At 39.0% G+C, this 24168-nt stretch overlaps 1 protein-coding gene across 1 annotated transcript in view; it reads right to left on the bottom strand.

Annotated features, from left to right (window-relative positions):
• Window positions 1-24168, bottom strand: part of PCNX2 (pecanex 2) — a 242250-nt gene that overhangs the window by 28798 nt on the left and 189284 nt on the right. Inside the window, exons 24-27 of the mRNA XM_050949217.1 lie at window positions 19884-19942; window positions 17220-17435; window positions 3356-3609; window positions 1412-1645 (exon numbers count right to left, since the gene is read on the bottom strand). Coding sequence (XP_050805174.1) covers window positions 1412-1645; window positions 3356-3609; window positions 17220-17435; window positions 19884-19942 — 763 coding nt within the window. The remainder of the gene's footprint in view (window positions 1-1411; window positions 1646-3355; window positions 3610-17219; window positions 17436-19883; window positions 19943-24168) is intronic.

The following is a 24168-nucleotide window of genomic DNA, read 5'->3' as shown; positions in this document are numbered from 1 at the left end:
ATTAAAGCACTTAACAATAAGGGTGGGAGAAACAAGTTAAGATGGAGATCAGAAATATTCCAAAATTTAAATATTTAAAGAGAGGTGGAGTACTGATGAAGCAGAGAAATCCAGGAAAGTTGTTCCAGATGTCAAGAACTAGAGGAGAATGTCCTTGCACTACAAAAGGGAGAGGAGGCAGGGTCAAAAGATCCAGCCTTGTGAAGGACTGAGCATCTCTTTTGGAGGTGATGAATCTCCCTTCAACTCAAGAGCTCAGCACCTCCCAACAGATGCTCAGCACTTGAGAGTGTAGGCGCTAAATGAGTGGAGAAAGCAGACAGAAGAGTAGAGAAAGAAATAAGTTCTGTGAGAGAGAGAACAGAAAGTCCAGGTAGAGATTTAAAAATAATAGTCAAGGTGAAAGCAGAAGCAGCTGAAGTCACAGGGGAGAAATTCAATGGAACTGGAATCAAAGTAGTATCTAGATGGGAAATGGTGTGGAAGCAGCGATAGGAAGGTTTACAGATATGACAGACTGGAGAAGGAATATTAAGAATCAAGGAATTTGCCAAGCTTCTGGACAGTGGCAGCAATGGAATGTGAAAATCAACAATCCCAAGTGCACAAATAATATAATGTGATGGGTGAAAAAACTGTGTTGTTGATTTATTTACACTGTCATCAATAATCTGAGTTTGCTCAATAAAATGTGTATTTCTCTGACTCTATTTTACTCTGTGTGCTGTCAACAGAATCCCACTGAAATATAATGATGCATTTTAGTTGGGAATGCTGAACATCCATTATCTCAGGGCTCAGAATATAAGAAAAGGTAACTATAAGCTCCCACTTGGCTCTCTAGAGTTGAATGGTAATTTTCCACAGTTTTGCAATAAAGTGTCAGATTTGTACCAGGACTTCTCAGATTTGACCTGAGCTCTTGGATAAGTGGTATACTTCCTTAACAGCTGAAGGTTTTACCCACGTGTCACTGGAAGGGTAATTTTTTCTAAATTTGCAATCATATTTTGCATTGGACCTAAAACACTGAAGTTCTGATCATTTGGGCATTCTGATCCCATCTCTACTATTCCTTGATTGGGAATCTCCCTAATGAAGAGCAATAATATTTTCTGAAAAGTTCTAAATGCAGGGTTACTGCAGAAAACAAAACTAATGATGGTAGGGAAAGCGTATTCAAAGAAAATTGTTCAAAATTCAAAGGTTCACTCCTTTGGAATGTTTTTCATGCATATTTTCATTATAATATTCTCTACAAACATTTTTCTGTTGTACAAAAACATACATTTCCCCACAGTGTCATGTTGTACAGTTTAGATAGAAATTAATTTACTTGTATTATTCTTGAGTCACAAAAGAGTAACTATTCAGTAATTCAATGTTCTAAGTGTTAAAGACATACATTTACCTCCCTTCTTTTTCCAGCACAGTACTGAATCCAGTCAAGATAAACACTGCAGAAGCTAGCTCTGGTTATTCCTTGAAGACATGGAACATAGTCCTCATCAATGTTAATGTTGAACATTGCAAGGTCACGTTCAATGTAATGCCATTTGGCATAAGGCTGTAGTGTCTTCTGGATTGATTCATCTTTTATCCAGTGTGAGATTTTGGGTGAATTTGCTGTAAAGTATATTATACTCTGTTGACAAAATGCAAAATGGTTAGTTATTGTATCTCTGTTTAAACCAGAAACAGCTTATTGACAACACAGAAGAGAACAAATCAGAATAAGAAGATGACACTATCCATAATCTTACGTAATATTCCTGCTACTTGCCATCATTGATTCATAAGAGTATTTATTTTGTGTGATCGTAATAATTTATGTCTAAATGAGAAAGAAGTCAGTTAACTACTAACAGAATTTAAATGAATGAAACTTAAAAAGAATATTAATCACAAGCATCGTACTCTGAATAGTGTAGATAGTGTCAAGGGTAAGTTAATTTGAAAATGTGGCTGTCTCTATAGTGTATACCATAATGGATGATGATGATAAAAGCTTATATTTTTCAAAAACAATATGCAGTTTTATATGGTCAGAAATGTTTGCTTTTTCCCATGTGAACTTTCAGCTTTCTGAGGGTACAGTTTCCCCATTTCTTCAACAAGAACACATCCATCAATTTAACTATTAAATAAGAACTTGCAAGAGTGTAGACTATAGCTCTGAAAAACCCTCTTTTAATTGCTTTCTTCCCTCTGCAGTAATAATTTTGTTTTTGTTGCCTATTGGATGAGGAGAGTATAAGAAGAAGAAAAATGGGATTTCTTTAATACTTATGCTTAACACAAGAGCTGACTGGTGGACAATTCCATGTCATGGCACATTTAGAGGTTTCAAAATTTGTTTTTGTTTCATAGTCGAACAAAGGATGAAGTTTTCTAAGAAATCTGGTGCAATGTAAATGGCATTTCAACTTTGTCAAACCTATAGTTAAATCAAAGCAAAATATTGAACAGATTCGAACACCTGCCAAATAATAGGCTGTGAACATCACAGAACCTGCACCCTACTGGAAACATAACCATTCGCATACCTCACTATTGCATATCTTTTAGTCCTACTACATGCTAGCTCCCATGTGAACACCCATAGGTTGGAACTCTAAACTATTTAATTACCTTTCTGTTAAACTCTGCCTTCTCTGTTTCTGATGACCTCATATTATCAACTCCTTACATTCTTCTATAATTTAGCTGATTTTAAAAGAGCTAAAAAAAAATTCAACTTGCCAAATACAGCTGTTCAGTACTTTAAGATTAATGAACTAATTTGAGTCTAACTAGGCTTGTTTTACAGATTTCATTGACCCCATGAAGACTCTAATGTACTGAGTGTTGCACACAAGTTTAAGCTTAGGTCTGATTTCAAACTGATACAGTTAAACTGGTGCAAATGGCTATGCAGACACTCTTATTTCAGTTTAAACAAGGCATATTTCAGTTTAGCTTAAATCAATTAGGAACAGCTTTAAACTAACCATTTTTAACTTGAAATATGAGTGTTTGCTTAGTTAAATCAGTGCAAGATTATATGTGGACAAGGCCTTTCTGTGTATAAAATTGTTTAAGAAATTCCCATTTGTTTTATATAAAAGTCAAAATAAATGAACAAAGTGATTCAGTAGTCTTGATTCTTACTGTATTGTTCATTTACCTAACAAATCACCCACTTCACTAATTTACAATGTCTCCCCCAATCAGTGCAAATTAGCAAAGTTCTGCTGTAAACCTTGCTATTTAAAATTTAATACTTCTTGTAGGTAAACGTCATTCTCTATCTTTTGAAGACTGCAAATTTCCTACCTAGGAACGGTAGATAGAACTCACTTCACTTATTCTGTACCTTTATGTAATATCTGATGAGTATTCTTCGCAGATCAAACACTTGCAGCATTGTGGCGGCATTGTTATCAATGATGCTATATCCTTCCAGTATATACTGGGCTCGTGTTATTTCCCATGTCAGCCATCGGAGGTTAAAGGCTGCGTTGCATGATAACAAGTGAGGCAAGTGACCTGGCTGACAGCAGCAGCAGCCTTCATTGTCTTCATCTCCTTCTGTTATAGCTTCCACTTCTCTCTGCTGGCAATATGTCCCTTGAGAGTTAGAAAGGATAACGCAATGGCAGTTATAAAAGTGTAACCAAATACTTCAAGCACTTAATTAAAGGCAAATAAAAAAGAGCTACAACAATGAATTAAATTTGCCAACTGATCTGTGTAAAGCAGAGAATAATGAGGGATACATCATCTATTTAATACTTCAATCCAAACAGCTCAATATCATGGTCTGGGCATCCTGGCATGATTACACATATCACATATTGGAGTTAACAACCTCCCCTAATAAAAACTCACCAGAAAACAGCAATAAAGACTTAGGATGAATTGCTGACTTGAATACATCTAACTTATCTAAATATTCAAATCCTGCATCTTGGCAGGGAGTTAGACTTGCACCAGGCATGTTAACAAACCCCTCTGGGTCCTCAACCCACTTCTCCCAAAATGCACAGAAGACGAACATAGATTTTGCAGTATGTCACAAGCAGAGGTTGGTGAATAATTGATTTTGTTGGGTCAGCCAGCAAACTGAATCCACATCTCCCATCTCCCAGGTGAGTGCCTTAATCACCAGGTGAGAGTCATTTATACTCTCCCCCTTTGGCTCAGTAAATATTTAGGAATTAATACAAAGTGGAAATTGAGAACCATCCACCCCACAATAACCTGTAGCCTAGTGATCTGGATGCTCACCTGGGAGTGAGGAGATCTGAATTCAAGTTTCTGCTCCAGAGCGTGGGTTCAAACCTAAGTCGCCCACATCCTACGCAAGGCACATCTAAGCACTAGACTAAAGGTTACAAAGGAAGACAGACAGACACATGGAAACCCTTCTCTGGCCAAAACTAGCAGGTCAAATTCTCCAATAGTTTCTTTTTTGGTAAATAAACTAGAGGAGACTAACCAACCTGGGTTCTGGCAGGTCACTTGGGTGGCAGATTCCAGAGAGACTGCCCAGCTAGCAGCTCCCTCTCAATCAATTCAAAGCAGCTTCAGCTTACCTGCCTCCATTGATAGCTACTGTGAGAGTAGACCATGAGGAGGGAAGTAGGCTATTACCTATGGTCTTGAAGTCTTTCTAAAAATTATATCCAAAGATATGCTCCAGCTCCTCCAGAACTAATGGGCTAGATGCAGAAAACACTTGATGGCATTCTAAGCCTCACTTTACGAAGGAGGTCAGAGTAGATTATCGTAACACTTCCCTCTAGTCTTAAAATCCATGCATCTTGTCCCAAACAAGTTATAGCACTAAAAATCAAAGCCAAAACATTGAATGGCACCAGGAAACCCACAGGTAACCGGTGCAGCTCAAAGAACATCTGTGTTATGTACTATTGATGGATGGCTTGGTTTAGTGAGCACATTTACCCATATTATGGACGATTACAAAACCCATGCGACCACGTAAGTCCAACATAAGCCCTTTTCTGAGGCCATAAGTCAGCTTTAAGTGGTGTATAAATCTTCAGTGGACCTTTTGCAAATGGTTAATTTCACTCAGTAAAAGAGTGGTTGAATTCAGCTTTCAACTGATCTCAATAGTAGAGAAATTTGCTGGAGATGTCATTCATCAGAGAGAAGACCTACTCAGTTAAACTGTATCTGGCCAAACAGGACACTGGCCGCACAACACTTTGGACCTGAAAGAAAGGTGACCATGTTTACAGGCACTATCTTGTTTGCTGTTTATGATTTCTATTACAAGATCATCATTTTCTTTAGCTTAATCACCAGCTGATTTGCTTTTGCATCTTCATCATCATTTAGCTTTAATTTTGATGGGAAGAGCGACACAGAATTTTGTTCTTCACACGCCAGCAGCAAGTACACCCCAGATGAAGCACAACGTTTCTATAGTTAAAAAATAGAACAAAAACTCACTAGTTTAAAGAAGACTTTGGGCTTTTTCTTTTGGGTAGCGTTGGTTAAAAATGATTTCTGCAACTCCTAATGAGAATGTGATTGCTTTAGATCACATAAACAAAAAGTAGAACTACCACACAATACCACAAAATTAGGTAAAATTCCCCTTAAGGATTTATTATGGGCCAACTTCCTTTCATATCTATGCAAACGAACACACTGAAGTCAATTTTGTTGCACCCATGTAACAGAGAAGAATTTGGCTATATCAGTGTTTAATAATTAGCATTGTAATTTAGATTGAGGTAACACCCAGTGTGTGCTCAGTGCTTTTTAAACACAGATGAAGATATAGGGTAAAATTCTGGCCCCAATGACGCTAACAGCAAAACATTTCATAATATACTGTTATCTAAATTTATTTACATTCTCCTTCATATACATCCCCAGATCTAATAATCCAATTAGCAAAAGTATCCAGAAAGTAAGATGGTAAAGGGGAGAGGGGGGAGACTGAATGCTTTTTTAAGAGAAATAAGAAGATTAGCAAATATTTGTGTCTTTTTTTTCCAGCACTGAAAATAAAAAAAATTGGATTATTTTTTAAAGTTCTCCAATTAGTTTTCGTTAAATGAAAGCTGCTAATGTATGCAATCTGAGGGTACTCTAGAGTAGTTCACAAACAAATAAGCATTACTGTTTGGACAATTTAAGTACTACAGGTACACACAATAAAACAGATTAATATACCCCCTCAGATAGCCCTAAAATAAACATCTCTCTTTTCCAGTCTACTGCAAAGTATAAACCATGACCTATCAGTGTGACGTTTACAGCTGGACAGATACAAAGAGAGCTGTTTCTACGTTACATTTCACAGATTTCTACATGAATTAAGGTTTAACGTTCAACTATAAAAAAAGGCAGCAACTGCTCTTGGTCAATGGATCTTTTTCTTAAATAAAGTCAAAAGACATTGTACTCAAAGTAAACTGGGCAAAGAAATATTCCTATGCACATGGCTTATATATGTTGGATGCTAAAGAAAAATACAATATTTGCATTTTTTCATTTTTGTTTCTGTTTTTAGCTTTTTGAAAAGTTAGACCTCAAAATATTAAATGCAATTAACAAAACATAAATCTCCGTCATAGACCCTAATATAAACAATACTACATAAAGCTGATATTATGCTATTGTTGATGTAAAATGAAAGCAAAATAAACAGCCCTAAGTTTGGCTGAGTTGATTTGTATCAAGAAGAGTCTTGGTGTTGTATGTGCTGCTTGCATAAAAGTATGTAAAATATGACAATTCTCACCATTAATTAAACCAATATACAATATAATCACTGTGCTATTGTGGAAGAGGAAGTACTCCAAAAGGCAGGAATTATAACCAAAAAGGTAGTACCCACATTTTGTGAAGTTAAAGGCCATACTGACAACTTGCCAGAAGCCCAAAAGACTCATGCTAATGTGCATAAAATAACGCAGATTGTGGACACCGCCATCTTTAAACTATGTGTGAAGTTCAACTTGTGAAAACTACAGATCCCAGCATGGAGCATCACCCCCTCAGATGGAGGCAAACACAGGTCATGTTGCAGAAAACTCTGTGCTGAACTCTGGCCACCCAGACTGATAGCAATATGCACTTTGGTTAGCATTTGGACTTTGAAAGGAAAAGCCATTCTAAATGTGAAAACATTTTCTTACAAAGAGTCAGGGAACAAACCAAGCAGTCCAGCTGGTTACTTTGCAGATTTAGCCTGAGAAACAAATAGCAAGTATTTTTGAACAGGAAGTCCCATTTGAGATTAGTGCTAATTTCTAAATGACAAATCACAGTATTTACACTTGCTTTCAGCAGGTTTCAGATTTATCATCTTGAAGGGGGCACTGACTTTCAGATGACAGGCTAGAGTGTTTTATGTATGGGAAACAAGATTTATTTACTAAGGAGCAAATCTTGTCCTTCCTCCAAAGAGGGGTCCTGACCTAGCAGAATCAGGCAGTATTGTCAACCCCAAGCATTCAAAAATCTGAGCCAAGAATTATTCATAAAACTGAAGAGCAGCGGAGTAGAAAATGCATTAATTTATGCAATAATTAAGTATGCCACTATTACATATTAAAAAACAGGAGAATATTTTTACTGGTAATTATTGATTTTAAAATCCAAGGGAAAAAATCTTTTACATTTTATAAAGAGAGTAAGTTCTATTACTTTTCACACAACATTCATCATTTGCTGTGACACTTGCTAGTATAGATGAGACAGATTCATTTACAAGGTATCCACACTGGATGATTGCCAAAAATCTTCTGTTAATGTAAAAATATGAGCCAGATCAGTGAAGCAAGGTCAATCTATTTGAGCCCAGGAGAAAACCAATGTAAGAACTGGACCTCTCTCTTTTCCTGACACATCAGGATTTAAAAACTCACTTTCACTCTGCCAGAATTACCTGACCTAAATGAAAGTCAGGAAATTGAAACTCATGACTCTAATCTGACTCAATAGGATATACAAACTGACCCAATTTGATGACCATCTATCCAGCAAAAAACATTTCACTGTTGCAAAAATAATGGATGAAATAAAAATATGCTTTTGATTTTCAACTTGCAAACATGCTGAGTAGCAGGAAAAACCTTTTAAATTTTTTGCAGGGAAATACATCAAATGCATTAACACTATTAATGATCTAGAGTATGGCGTGGACTGCACCCTCAGCAAGTTTGAAGATGACACTAAATTTGGAGGAGTAGTAGATACGCTGGAGGTTAAGGATAGGATACAGAGGGACCTAGTCAAATTAGAGGATTGGGCCAAAAGAAATCTGATGAGGTTCAACAAGCACAAGTGCAGAGTCCTGCACTTAGGATGGAAGAATCCCATGCACTGCTACAGACAAGGGACCGAATGGCTAGGCAGCAGTTCTGCAGGAAAGGACGTAGGGGTTACAGTGGATGAGAAGCTAGATATGAGTTGACAGTGTGCCCTTGTTAGCAAGAAGGCTAACGGCATTTTGGGCTGTATAAGTAGGGGCATTGCCAGCAGATCGAGGGACGTGATCATTCCCCTCTATTCGACATTGGTGAAACCTCATCTGGAGTACTGTGTCCAACTTTGTGCCCCACACAGCCACATTTTCAAATGGTTCTGTGCACATAATCTTCTAAAGAATGAATGTTCAGAGCAATTCCATGAGGAAAAATGCTAGGTCCTTCACAGAATCATAGATATTAGAGGTGGAAAACACCTATTATTAGACTACGCAGCCCAACTTTCCCATCTCCCTCCCAATGCAGGATTGCTTCCTATAGTACATTTTCTAATATTTTATCTAATCTAGTTTTACATGTCTCAAGTGTAGTAGTAAGAGGGTCAAAAAAGATGTAGTAAGAGTGTCAAATATCAAGAGTGGGCAGAAACATATTTTTCCACCTACAATATGCAAGACCAATTTGATAGCCATCTTGCCAGTGATCTATGCTTTTGTTGCACTGCAGCTGGATTATTGAAATACTCGCTGCTCAGGGCTGAAAGTGGACATCATACAGAAGTTTAAGATGGTCCCACACATATCACAATGGTGTTCCATATGCCACCCTGGCTCCCCATCCAATAACGGTTCTAGTTCTATTCCATTCATTACCTACCATGATATCCAAGCACCTCTGAGGGCTGAGACCTAATTTACAAAACTGTGCACTAAGACCTGACTGCCTTAGGGACCCCTTCTCTTTGCACAGAATACATAAAATTCTTTGATCAGAAACGCTGTTATTGATGGATCCCAATATGAAACTCTTTGGTGCAGAGGAAATATCTGTCTATTAATATTAGAAAGGTGTGAAACCCCAGGATGGAGAGGAATTATTTAGGATTGTATGTGAAGGCCTAAATGTTAAGTCTCCCAGCTTTTGCTCTCTCTTAGCTAAATGATATATATCTAATTCTTTTAGTCTTTCCTCAAAAGGTGATTTGCTCCTAGGGTGACCAGATAGCAAGCATGAAAATCTGGGACAGGAGGGTGGCAGGGGGGAGGGTAATAGGCACCTATATAAGACAAAGCCCTGAATCCCAGGACTGTTCCTATAAATACGAGACATCCAGTCACCCTAATTGCTCCAGATACCTGAGTATTATTAATTTATTTATTCAATTGCTCTTCTCTGAACTCCCTTCAGTTTGACAATATTTTTTGGCAATTTGGTGCAGAGAATGAAACATAGTATCACAAGTGCAATTGCACAAAATCTATAAAGATAGGGACTCTTCTTTCCCTACAGCATGAAACTATTGTTTATTAAATATGAAAAGAGAGTTACAGCCATTCTTTATTTAAAGAATCATGCTAGCTAATAGTACAAAGTCTTCAGACACAAAATTCACATAAATATTCCCTACAATGGTAATGTGCTTGCTACTGCAATATAACTACATAAAGTACAAATGTACTGTAGAACAGAAAAATATCTGGCCTTAGCACTTTAACGACATTACTGTGCCTGGAATATATCTTTTAAACTGACCACGTTCATGAACCATTTCTTTTTTGGTGGGCAGATAAACAAGAAAATACATAGAAAACCTCATGGGTGATTCCACTGCCACTATAACAGCTGCCTTCCAGATGTGCAGTTATATCTGTGCCTGCTCTGTGCCTACTTTTTCAATTCATCTTACAAAGTTCCAAGTGAATCATGAATATTACATTTGCATCATCAGTAACAAAAATCATGAGAAATTTAGTAGCTAATTATATTACTGAAAGACAAAAGGAGTCAGTTAGAAAACAATACCAGCACTACTATCCATAAGTGATTTCCCCACATATTTTGCTTTACTAGACATTCTCCAAGAGACATTTTCTTGATGCACAGACTCAATTGAAAGATCCCCCCAATCCATTTTGGCTGGAAATAATGACAGTGCTTTTGCTCCTTCCTCTGTCACAGATTTCTTCTCTGTTCTTGGCTTCAAATCAAATGAAAAACAGCACTCCATGACTGGCATTTTGTTTTTTTCTGGCACATTGCTTTTAGTATGAAGTAGAAGTCCAAGATATCATGTATAGTTACTAATTGACCCACTTCTTTCAATTTGTTTAGCCTATATTCATACCGTGATCTGAGAGATTTTTTCAGTTAAATGCTGGGCCAAATTTGCCTATCAGATACAATCCCTTTAACTTCAATGGGTTTATTTTGTCATAAACTAGAGGTGAGTTTGAACCAGGGTGCTTATAATGCCAGCATCCTGCCATGGCTGAAATGCAATTCAAGTTACAGCCTCACAGCTACTTAACTGCATCCTTTCAGCAAACCTTTTTAGAAAGCCTCCTGTGGTTCAGTCAGCAATTTTGACACCATCAGCTCAGGATTAAACAAAGACTGTGAATGGCTTGCCAACTACAAAACCAGTTTCTCTTCTCTTGGTTTTCACACCTCAGCTGCTAGAAGAGGGCCTCATCCTCCCTGATTGAACTAACCTTGTTATCTCTTGCCTGCTTCTTGCATGCTTATATATATCTGCCCCTGGAAATTTCCACTACATGCATCCGACGAAGTGGGTATTCACCCACGAAAGCTCATGCTCCAAAACGTCTGTTAGTCTATAAGGTGCCACAAGACTCTTTGCTGCTTTTACAGATCCAGACTAACCCGGCCACCCCTCTGATCCTGTGGTTCAGAAACCTACAACTTTTCCCTCCAGAGCACTCCCTTTTTCACCTATACTATCAGCATAGCTTCCCAGGTACAGCAGTAAGAAATATTCACAACAAAATCTGGAACCACTCAACACACATCTTGTTTTAGATGTTGTCAGGAAATCTGAGATTTACGGTGGCCCATGCAACCTTAGTTTTGCTTTCTTGTGCACTGAATGATCATGTAATTAAAGATAATTATACATGCACTCTAAGTGTCACAATTAAGGTTGTACATGCAACCATAAATCTGGCATTTCTTAACTTCCGACTGTTTGACTTTGCAAACTAAAAAATGTTATTTTACATGTTTTTTGGTACCTTCTCAGATTTATTTTAAGGAAAAATGTGAAAAAAATCTGTTATGTACAACTGTAACACCACAACCCACCATGCGTCATCAAGAGGGTTCGAACCCTGAACAAAACTAACTGCATCAGCTAGCAGCAGGAGATGGCTGTTGGCATTGTGTTTGTGAGGAGCCTGGCCTGGCTCCTTGCCCTGGGAGCTGTATGTGTGTGGGGCTCCTATCCCAAGTGATGCCTCCAGAAGGAAGGGATGGGCTGCTGGGGTCACTCATTGGGATCAAGAGGTAGTCAGAGGAAATCTGTCTAGATTCTCTCTTTCTTCTCCTCCCCCCGCCCCCGATGGAGTTTGGAGGATCTCCTTCCCTTTATGGTATCCCCAGAGGTAAGGGAATTAGCCACTGTACTCAGTCAGGAGGAGGGAGGTGTAGTCAGAATAGGAGGGACCTCTGTCCTTCCTTTCCCCCACTGCTATTGCTACAGCTTCTTTGGCATCCCATAGGCTTTCCCATTGCAGAATCTGCTGCTGCTGCTTTGGCAGTGACATAGGAACAGCTCTTTTCAATGTTCATGTTCAGTTATTATTTTAGGAGGCTGCCAAAATTTTCTTGTAGAACACAAGTGAAAGAAGGGGAATTGTGATTTTTAGAAGTTTACAACTCAGACAAACTTAAGTAGAATTTCACGGGACAAGTGAAAGGTCCCTACTGAATTTCAAAGGCTTGCTGTAAACCATGGCAAAGGGAAAGTTTTAGGCAACTTAAATGTAGGGATCGCTACCAGTTCCACCTATAATTATGTAAATATATGATTTTACACACAGTTTTAAGATGAAATTTATCAGGTGAAGCTCTGTAGTTTAAGTGATCTTTCCTTCCAGATTCAGATTCAAATATTACTTGAGGGAATAAACCAGCTTGGATCAAAATTAAGACAACATTTTCATTAACTCTTTGATGTGAAGCCACTGAGTTTCACACAGCCCTAGTTCCAGCTAATTATGCTCTCCCAATATACTCCTGATCTATTCTTCCCCCAAAGACAGGTTTGGGGGCACTTTGTCAATTTGTTATTTGTTATTTACTAAGCTATCTGGGGAAAGAGCAGATGGAAACAGACCCAGTGGTACTTAATAGCAAGATGGCTGCTGCACAGAAGGAGTATACAATTTTTTTTTTAAGTGGGAATTTTTCTTTTTAGGCAGTTAAAGCTACACAATGAGATATTTTCACCCAAAGGGAAGATCATGTTAACAGCTTTTAAGTAAATATAATGGAGATGCTTCTGTCCATGTTTAAATATTCCCCCACCTCAAAAGAAAGAAAAATAATCCAAGCTTTTTCTCATAAATGTAATTAACATAAGAAGAACATAAGAACGACCATACTGGGTCAGACCAAAGGTCCATCCAGCCCAGTACTATGTCTACAGACAGTGGCCAATGCCAGGTGCCCTAGAGGGAGTGAACCTAACAGGTAATGATCAAGTGATCTCTCCCCTGCCATCCATCTCCACCCTCTGACAAACAGAGGCTAAGGACACCATTCTTTACCTATCCTGGCTAATAGTCATTAATGGACTTAAACTCCATGAATTTATCTAGTTCTCTTTTAAACCCTGTTATAGACCAAGCCTTCACAACCTCCTCAGGCAAGGAGTTCTACTGGTTGACGGTGCGCTGTATGAAGAACTTCCTCTTATTTGTTTTAAACCTGCTGCCCATTAATTTCATTTGGTGGCCCCTTGTTCTTATATTATGGGAAAAAGTAAATAACTTTTCCTTATTCACTTTCTCCGCACCACTCATGATTTTATATACCTCTATCATATCTCCCCTTAGTCTCCTCTTTTCCAAGCTGAAAAGTTCTAGCCTCTTTAATCTCTCCTCATATGGGACCTGTTCCAAACCTCTACTCATTTTAGTTGCCCTTTTCTGAACTTTTTCTAATGCCAGTATATCTTTTTTGAGATAAGGAGACCACATCTGGATGCAGTATTCGAGATGTGGGCGTACCATGGATTTATATAAGAGCAATAATATATTCTCCATCTTATTCTCTTTCCCTTTTTAAATGATTCCTAACATCCTGTTTGCTTTTTTGACCGCCTCTGCATGCTGCGTGAACATCTTCAGAGAACTATCCATGATGACTCCAAGATTTCTTTCCTGATTAGCTGTAGCTAAATTAGCCTCCATCATATTGTATGTATAGTTGGGGTTATTTTTTCCAGTGTGCATTACTTTACATTTATCCACATTAAATTTCATTTGCCATTTTGTTGCCCAGTCACTTAGTTTTAAGAGATCTTTTTGAAGTTCTTCACAGTCTGCTTTGGTCTTAACTATCTTGAGCAGTTTAGTGTCATCTGCAAACTTTGCCACCTCACTGTTTATCCCTTTCTCTAGATCATTTATGATTTGTTGTTTTAACATAGGATAATTGTTACTGGACATTACTTTTATTTTCAGATTAGCAAAAAAAACAAAAACAAAAAACCCCAAACCAAAAAAAAAAGGGAAAAAGAAAAGATACTATGTATTTTATTTTAGGCTACACCTAGCAGACATTCTGAATGAGAGGGTGTCTAGAAAGCTGATTGGCTTCATAAAAGTTAATTATTTGACATACAGATTTTTCAGTGATGGAAATCAGTGCTATGTAACAGTCCTTGCTAAAGGCAGAACTGACATGGGCCAGGCTGCCCACAAATACAAGTGGTTTCATTGTAACACCAATAAGTTAATGCATTTCCTGTTGTGGCTTATTGTTTATGAAAAAGAATCAGAAAAGGGGGTGGGGTCTGCTGGTCTGGGCATGAAAGTAAGAGTCAGCAAACCCTGAGCAAATCACAAGCATGCCATTAATTTCCTCTGTGGCCTTTAATAAGGCACATACTCTCTCTGCCTTAATTTCCCTATCTCTAAAATAAGTATACTACTACTGGGACATGAGGAGAAGTTAATGTTGGTAAAGATGTCTTTGAAAATGAAGAGTGCCAGAGAGCAGGGCTATGTATTATCCTAATAATTATATAAATATACAGGACAGATAAGTGAACATTTTTTTTCTCCTTTACTTCTCCTTCAGGTCATCTCTTCTTACAATCTGTCCATCTACCAAGGTACCTATAGTATATGGCCCCCATAATAATAGCAGCAGCAAAGAATCATGTGGCACCTTATAGACTAACAGACATTTTGGAGCATGAGCTTTCGTGGGTGAATACCCACTTTGTCAGATGCATGTAGTGGAAATTTCCAGGGGCATGTATATATATGCAAGCAAGAAGCAAGCTAGAGATAACGAGGTTAGTTCAATCAGGGAGGATGAGGCCCTCTTCTAGCAGTTGAGGTGTGAGGTGTGGTTTTGTAGTTGGTAAGCCATTCACAGTCTTTGTTTAATCCTGAGCTGATGGTGTCAAATTTGCAGATGAACTGAAGCTTAGCAGTTTCTCTTTGAAGTCTGGTCCTGAAGTTTTTTTGCTGTAGGATGGCCACTTTAGGATTAAACAAAGACTGTGAATGGCTTGCCAACTACAAAACCAGTTTCTCCTTCCTTGGTTTTCACACCTCAACTGCTAGAAGAGGGCCTCATCCTCCCTGACTGAACTAACCTCGTTATCTCTAGCTTGCTTCTTGCTTGCATATATATACACCTGCCCCTGGAAATTTCCACTACATGCATCCGATGAAGTGGGTATTCACCCACGAAAGCTCATGCTCCAAAATGTCTGTTAGTCTATAAGGTGCCACAGGACTCTGTACTGCTTTTACAGATCCAGACTAACACGGCTACACCTCTGATACATAATAATAGTGTCTGAGAACTCACAAACGTTAATGATTTTCCCCACAGCACTCCTGTGAGGTAACAACATATTATTATTGTAAAAGCTGGCTAACTCCCCTTAATAGATTACAAGCGGCCAGTAGGTGGGGGGGGGGGGGGGGGAGTAAGTACTGCTCATGAACACAGTAGCTTGCATTTTTGCACTCTCTCTTTTCCTCTGCCTCAAGGCAGGAAGATCCTGCTCCAAACCAGTTAGTTCTACTTAGATAAGGGAAACAAGAGATTTTACACTTACCAATCAAGTATTAACACGCAAGGGTCTTTGTCTAAATGTGTATAAAAGGTTTGTGAAATTTGTGTAAGACAGAGTCTTCTGTACCAAGGTACAGGCTCTCCTTGTTCTGCAAAATAAAGCATTTTTCCTTATCCCTGTCAGGCTGTTAATTGGCTCTCAGCTAGGCAAACCCAATATTTCGGTAACAGTTTCTGGCGACTCCAGACGGGACTCTCCTAGCTTGGACATTGGATTCCAGACGGCTGCGGTGAACTAGGAGCAGCGCCACTGGGGTGCTTAACCCCCCTTCCTCACTTCTCTGCGGCTCCTCGGGTTCGGTAACATTATCATCCCACTGTATAGATGAGACGCTGAAGAAGAGTGAGATTATACGACTTGCCCATAGTCACAAAGGAAATCTGTGACAGAGCCAGGAAATGAACCCACATTTGTTGCTTCCCAGTCTAGTACCTTACTTATAAGGTTATCTTTCCTCTGACATCTGATAATGGCCCTGTACAACACACAACCTTTCTCAAAAAACATAAGTCAATGACCTAATGTTGTGTGTACCCAAGAACCCCATAACCGGCTCTGCATATTTCTTCCTCCTACTCCACAGCCTTGCCTACTACTTCCCTTCTACACCCATTCCTTTGTATGCTGTGCCTTTAGATAATTAGCTCTTTGGGGTAGGGAGCTGCTTTTTCAACACCTGTAACGTTCTTAGCACATTTTGGGTGCTACATAAATAATAATGAGACCTCTCCTTTCCTCTTAGCACCTACAGCAAGCAACCACAGCCCGCCCATATCTGCAGCATGAAGAGAACTTAAAAGCTGTTGGTAAATTCTGGTTTAACTTCTCTTTCCCTTCCCTCCTATCAGTAACAGACCTAGGACAGGAGTGACTCCACAATGAAAAGCACCCAGAAAGGAATATTCTCCTCCCTTCTCCCAGCAAGAGGCAAAGTGGAGCCCTCCCTCCTCTGTTTCCAGGACCTCACTCAGCAGCTGCACTTTTTAAACCTGGGAGCTATGAAGCCCTGATCCAGGGATCAGTTCCTACTCTCCCCCTCTCCTCCCTCCCAGCAGGAAGGCAGGCAAGGCCATCTCTCCCTCTGACAGCCTTCAGCACCTCTTCAAGACATGAGCTAGCCCTTCATGCTAACCATGAATAGCTTAACAGCGACACTTAAAAACTGTAAATACTTGGGAGGTGCTTATGTTCTATGGTGATGGAGATGACATCTGTGTTGCCAACTCTCAGGATTTGATTGCAAGTCTTGCGATATCTGGTGTTTTTCTTCAAGCCTCAGCACATAGAGTCAGGTGATGTCATGAGAATCTCAGCTTTCATTTTAAATAAACTTTCTAGTCCTCCTGATTGTGGGAAAAAATCCTGAAAACATGATCCAAGTACACCCGACAGACTCAGAAACTAGAAGGCAATTAAAAAATCCTCAGTGCTTATTGTGTTTTTAAAATCTCAATATTTTCAGGGGCCTGATTTCTGATTTTTGAATGCTTGGGGTTGGCAGTACTCCCTATAAATACCTAGAGAAATAAGTCCTTTCAACAGTATGCTATGCTGCAAACTAGCTGGGGATTTCAGTATGTGAAGGAAGCCTGACGATTAATTTGTTTGTATTTGTCTTTTCCTCTTTCAGGTATGCAGATCCTTACCTCGAAATTCTAGCCCTCTGAGCTGGAAAGTGACAAGGCCATTTCCAATTTCGATCAAGTGAACAAAGGCATTTAAATAATCCGATGCCAGAATAAAACAGTCTCCTGAACTGTAGTTTCCCCAGCGGCCAAGAATCAAATCTCCACAAAGAGACTCCTGCAAAGATCTTGTCAGATGCTCATAAAAAATGGAGTTGAGATTATTGTCATCATTTCCTAAAATCAGAGCAACAAAGATTTTTAAAAGGTAAAATGCATTAGAAACCATGCCTCTGTGAGAGGAGACCTATGTTCTTATTGCTTCCTGTGCTAGAACCTCTTCCTGTGAGGTGATGATAGTGTCTCCTTGGAGACATACTGCACCTTCTACTCCTGTTTGGTTCTCATCACCTCACAGAATCAGATCCCTAGTCTTTAGCTGATAAGAACAATACCGTAAAACAGAACAATACACCAGTGACAACAACCACTTCATATATTTCATGCTTTATGATGGCAGGCATTTTCTGGAAGCTCCTGACTACTGGGCTGAAGGCCCTCTACTATATTAAGATAGGTTCTCTTCTTTGTGTTGTCATTAACTGTAGGGAAATACTTGTTGAGTTTATCACAGCCATCTAGGAGATTTAGTCACCCAACTTCAATTAATTTCAATCGGAGTTGTGTGGGTAAAGGCTCTAATTAGTTTTGAAAGTCTCCATCACCACAATGTATGATGGGTAATTAAAAATGTGTTGCTATTATCAAACTTATGTGAAAACCACTTTTCTATAAAAAATTTAACACAGAGGAAAAAAGATCCAGGCTGAACCAAATCAGCTGTCCTGATATGTAGTTCTCAGATCAACTAGTCATCGGAAGGTTGGGTGAAGTAGCACCAAATCAGTCTAAAAAACTCATGGGGAATGCATGCTAGGGGCATTTAAAATGTGATTATAATCAGCACTTAATTATGGTTAGTGAAATGAAATAAAATCTTCACACATGCCAAGACAGTGTCACAGAGTATAATAAAGTGTCAGTATACTTGAATTCTCTTACATAATAAGTATGCTTGGTTTGGCCAGTGCATTCATTTTCTACTTTATATCAGTGGTACAAGTCAGAAAATGGAGCTTTAAGCCATATTAGAGCAAATGCATGTTTTGCCTGAGTTATGTGTTTAAAACCACAATTTGTTATTGTATATCATAATGCTGAAGACTTGCTATCAAATGACTTGGGAAATATCTTTATTCAATACCTTGTCATGATAAATAGCGGATGTGGTTCATTAAGATGTCCTACAGTTTCAAAGCACTAACATCTCCCCCACTATCTAAAGATACATTTGTTCACTCTAATTTCTACTTCAAAAATATTGAAAATGCTGTAGTAATAGAGTTGACTGTATGAGAGGAAAAAATTAAAATGTATCTTCAAAGCTATTCTTAATATCCTTTGGAAGTTACAAAACTGAGTAATATTTGACATATGGGTAAAACTGCTTTTTTGATGACAGGACAAAAACATATTTACAATATATTATAAGGGGAAGTCCACAGGTGAAATCCTGGTCCCACCGAGTGGAAATTTTGCCATTGATGTCAAAGGGACCATGATTTAATCAGATTCTTCTGTAAGGTCTTGATCCTGCAGGACACTGAGCAAGATCTCTGAATTGCTGCATGCCCTCCATTCCCATTAACTTCAATGAGGGATGAAGGTTCTTCCTACTTTCCAGGAACTGCTCAGCATAAGCAGGAGTATGTTCTGTATTTGGGCTTGGGAGGATTAGATTTTCATCAGTAAACGTCGATTTCACAATACACACACAAGCCAATACAAAAATATTTCCATCAACGATCATCAAAATTACAGACAGGCAAAGTAAGAAAAATGCTGCTTGAAAATTTATTGGTGTTTGATTAAAGGATATTACTTTGTATATTTTGATGTATGACGTGGACAATTTGTGTTTTAATGATTATAAAGCTTTAACATTTTTAATCTCAACATCTACTATCATTAAATGGTTATTGTCTGACTTCCCTCCAATTAATTTCATACAACTATGAACATTTAAATGGTACAAATAGAAAAAATGATTAAAATAAATATCTATATTATCCATGAAAATTATAAAAAATGAATAAATAAAATTTGAATTCTGACAAGTCTATCTATATTAACATTTATCAGGACTGGCCTTACAGGCTGCTAAGCCAGATAGTAGCCCATGTCACTGTGTCACTTGTATCTTCCACTCTCCTCCTGCAAAATTTCTACTTGCTCTAATAAAATTAGTTTTCAAACAGAATTAGAGAAGATCATACGTCTACATTTCTTACTTGTAGGGGACCATCTTACACACTCTCTCTCTCAGAAGCCTGTTTGAACAAAGACTGACCTTGGATTTGATTTACTATGTCTGCTATTTATTATACTCAAACTGAAACTAATTTACAACTCAGCAGCTACCTAATCAACTCTAAATAACATACCAAATCACATGACTTAATCAGGATCTTTGCATAGTTTTTAATTGCTGTTATATTTTAAATTATCTGCTTTATTCACCCAATGCTTAAACACTTTGCATCTATTTTACACTTACAGGCAAGCTACAATACGATAAATCAATCACATTTTCTAAATTATGTAAGAAGAAATCCCATGCCATACCTGGGTCCTTTTCAATCTGAATTGCCAGTCTTGTATTGGAATGGTCCACTCTTTTTGTGCTGAAAATAGAGACACACATTCCATAGCTAATTCTCTTTTGAAACAGGACTTCCTTTCCCCCCTTCCCCCTTGAACATTTCTTCCCACACTTCCTATTTGTACAATCACATAGTCCATATTCCTAATCTGTTAATTGATTTACTCTCAATATTAACAGGTTATCACTATGAAGTATTTCTTTTTCTAACATAAATCACGCAAACAATTTATGAGCATCTACAATCAAAAGGTATGTTTCTGCCATCCTTCGCTGCCTTACTCCAATGGGACCATTCGTGTGCTAAGGTGTTAGTAAGGGTAGCAGAATCAGGCTGAAAGTTAGCTTTTGTCATAACAAACAATATATATCTAAATACTTACGTGGCCTCCATTGCCATAATAGCCAAGTGCCTCCCAGGTATTTTACACATATAACAATTTCTCTCTCCCTTCCTCCCCAGTCCTTAGGGGAGACAGCTGGATTAAATTCTAGGGTTTTTTGAACTTTTCGCAATTCTATTGAGGGAAAGGCAAGTCAAATAAATGAGTTCTGTAGTTAGTTCTAAAAGTGCAAGGCCCATGGTCATTCTTACCTCTGAAGGAAGTAAGTTCCATAGTCTAGATTCCACTTGTGAGACTTCTGCCTCCCACATTAATCGGCCTCTCCTTGTTGGCCAGCATTTTAATAGTTTCAGTGGAGCATTGTGGTCATGGAGAGAGCGGGGATGACTTAGGGATCTCAGGGTTTTGTTCATAGATATAATGGGGTGCACTAATAAAGCCTGGAGGTCATGAATGCAACCATAACTGTGTCCAGATCGGAGTCTGACAGGATGGGATGTAACTGAAATTGTAATTTATTTGAAAATTTTATCTTACATGAGAAATCCCCATAAAAACCCTGTGAGGCAGGTCTGTAAGCATTAATCCCCCCCTCTGTAAAATGGGGATAAAATAAAAAGATGAAGTGACTTGCCCAAGGCTACAGATGGAGACAGTATCTGGTTACATGTCAGGGGTGAGATTCTCATCTCCTCTCCAGCCCCTTTACCCTTTCCACTGGGTAAAAGGGCCAGAGGAGCATAAATTGGTTCCAAAAGCACTACAGTCAGCCATGGGAGAATTCCCCGGACACGGGAACTGAGGAAGACAACCACAGACTCTCCTCCACGGACCCATTAACAAGCCCTGGGGGAGAGGGGAGTATTAGGGTGGGACACAGCGATATAGAGAGATTTTGAGCAATTCTGCAGCCCAAAGGGTAGCTTGGAGAGACTGACATAATTTAGACAGCCCCCTCCCCACCCCCAGAGCTGTCTAAATTATGTTGGTGGTGTCTCTAGCCCCTGGAACAGCCCAAGAGTAGGCAGGCACAATGTAAAGCCACATTAGCCCACTCTATCTGGGAGGCAAGTTTTGGGCCGAGCCACAAAGCACAGCACCTCAGCCTTGGTGTTTCTCTCTCCAAGTTCTCTTCCCAGCTCAGGCCCTGCTCTTCCTCTTTTGCATCACCATGAAGACATATTGGTAATTCTACAGGTATAGCACCATAACTCCCAATTATTAAAAGGCCAAAAAAATGTATTTCCATTTGGGCTTTCTTCCCACCTATATAAATAGAAAATATCTTCTTAAACTTTTTAAAGTACAGTTTTTAGATTTATAATGGCAGCACATATGAAATGTAACTTAATTTGGTGACTGAAACCACTTGAAGGGTATTCTGACTCAAAGATATAAAATCTATTTCTCCCCTTTACCCCCTCCTTTCTTTTTTTTGGTGCTCATGATTTTTTTTTAATCACCACACTCCAATTACCTCAACCTTGGTTTAAAAGCCTTGATTTAACCTAACCCCAACACATCTTACACGTTCATGTGACTACTGTGAATTTCATTTCCAAAACAGCAATGGGCAGAAGGCAACATTTCTGAAAGGGATAAAACTTTAGGTTTTCTGGGATTACCTATCCAGAGATATGGCTTAATTCATTAATGTGTCAGACATTGGGTTGGATTTTGGATCTCAGCTCATGTTCTCCTGTAGCGGAAGAGAGGGGGCTAATGCCTGCTTCATCATGTGCTCATGACGTGGGATTTGTCAATTGGCAGAGGAAGCAGGGGACATGTTCTTGGTAACCCGCAGATGTCCCAAGGTCCATGAGGAATTGCTGTCACTCTCAGAGCCCATGCCCTCCTGTTTGCTCCTTAAGTCCTTCCTTTGTCCCTATCCCCTTGGCAGTATGTCTCTTCTCTCTGCTTACACCACACACATCCCAGTCAGGAGATCTGAAGTTTCAGAACTGGAGTTGGCATAAGTCAATGCTGACATTTTCCATATCACCTTGCTGTATAAAATCCCAATAACTTTCCTAATGTCAAGCAGAAAATTGCTGGCCATTTCCTCCAGCCCTACCTCCACCACAAAACTCAGCAGAAAATCAGCCATCAGAAATTGGAACAGGAGTTTCCACAGGATGAGTGCAAGAGAGTTGGTATTGCTCTGCCTCAACTCCCCACCTGCTACTGATTTTTGCTCAAAAGAAGTAGGTTTTCTACTCTGCTCTACAGGAAATATTGTAGGATAAAATATGGGCCTTAATTAGTATCAGAATATCATCTGCATACATTAACAATTCAGCTGATGTATTATTTATCTCTGTGCCTTCTATTTCCAGTTGGCTTGTTGCATTGTAACTAGTCTTCAACCCTAATGCAATAGAAAACAGTTACAAGCAGAGGTGGCTTTCTAAGGTAATGCCAAATATGAAGAGTTATTCTAAATGCAATACGGTTGGATTTTTAGGCATCTGATCCACAAAGTAAAGCAGAACGTCTGCTACAATGAGACTCTTATCTGATAAGAATTAGCCATAAATATCCACCATTACTCAGAAAATTATAATTTATATGAGTGGGAATCACTCAGCTCAGGATGCTGCTCTATACAACCAGTAGTTTTCATTTCTGAGGAGTGAGAGATTATGATGCTTCTCAGGATTACCCCGGGCTACCCTTAGCATGAGGAAGTCTTCTCTGTACCTGCCAGGGGCCAGGTCCCCAACTTCACAAGCCATGGGTAACATACGCACACCTCTCTAGCCCTACACAGGTCTGACTGCCTCCCTACCGGTTAGTCATTGGCACACTGCAGTCCCCAAGCCTGGAGTCATCAGCTCTAGACAAATGCAGCATTCACAGATACACTGTTTCTACAGGAGCAGTAGACCCCACTATACCAGTTATACCTCAGATCACTGCTCCATTTAACACACAGCACTTAGATAGGTGTATAGACTAGGGTTGCCAACTTTCTATTTGCACAAAACCAAACACCCTTGCCCCGGCGAACCACGGCCAGTGGGAGCCATGATCAGCTGAACCTGCGGACACGGCAGGTAAACAAACTGGCCCGGCCCGCTAGCGGCTTTCCCTGAACAAGCGGTGGCCCAAGTTTGAGAACCACTGCTCTAGATCACTTAAGCTATGAAAATAGGGAGGCTCAAGATGAAAGAGGATACGGAATATTAGTTTCCCTAATATCACAGAAAAAACCCTGGGTCTTCATCCAGATACTTTCAAGGCATAATTTTAATATCGTGTAAAAATCCAGTGGAAAATATAGTAGATAGTGGTTGAAAAACAAAATATGCATAAATGACTTTGGTACTGAAATTCAGTGGAGCTCAAGTAGCTCATCCACAAAGTTCACTTTGGATCTTAAAATATTGCACAATTATGGTAACTGAAGCTCTGTTTGTAGCTTCTTAAAAGGAATCTTCATAGTATTGAATTATAATATACTGCATCTAATAACCAAACTCAGCTGCACATTTCCCCTGGGCTTTTTGCTGTCAGCTAGGATCTCTTAAAAATGAACTTCTGGGACTACTGGGCAATTTGGGCTTTCCTTCAGTGGTTACTTCAAAGTTAGTTCCTACCATTCAGCTAAGGTGATAATTAGCTCAGTAATTGGATTTCTTCCTGAATTGCATTAATCTACACAAACTGAGTAAAGGTCCTTGGGCACTTCCCCTGAAATATGTCTGAATCTCTTCAGCAATGGTCTAACTAACTTTAAAGCCCGCATCCCACTTCGTTCCTAAAATATCTCACTACCTCCTGTTTTATCCAGTGCCTGAGGTAAACTGAACCGAGCCAGGCAAGGAGCCTAGCATTTTGGTACGACTTAGACCATTCTTTTCTTATTATAATGGGGTTACCACCAATATTTTCCTCCCACAAA

This window comes from Gopherus flavomarginatus, chromosome 4 (genome assembly GCF_025201925.1).
Source record: "Gopherus flavomarginatus isolate rGopFla2 chromosome 4, rGopFla2.mat.asm, whole genome shotgun sequence".
NCBI lineage: Eukaryota > Metazoa > Chordata > Testudines > Testudinidae > Gopherus > Gopherus flavomarginatus.
The sequence above is the reverse complement of the archived record's forward strand: the minus strand, read 5'-3'. Positions and strand labels throughout refer to the sequence as shown.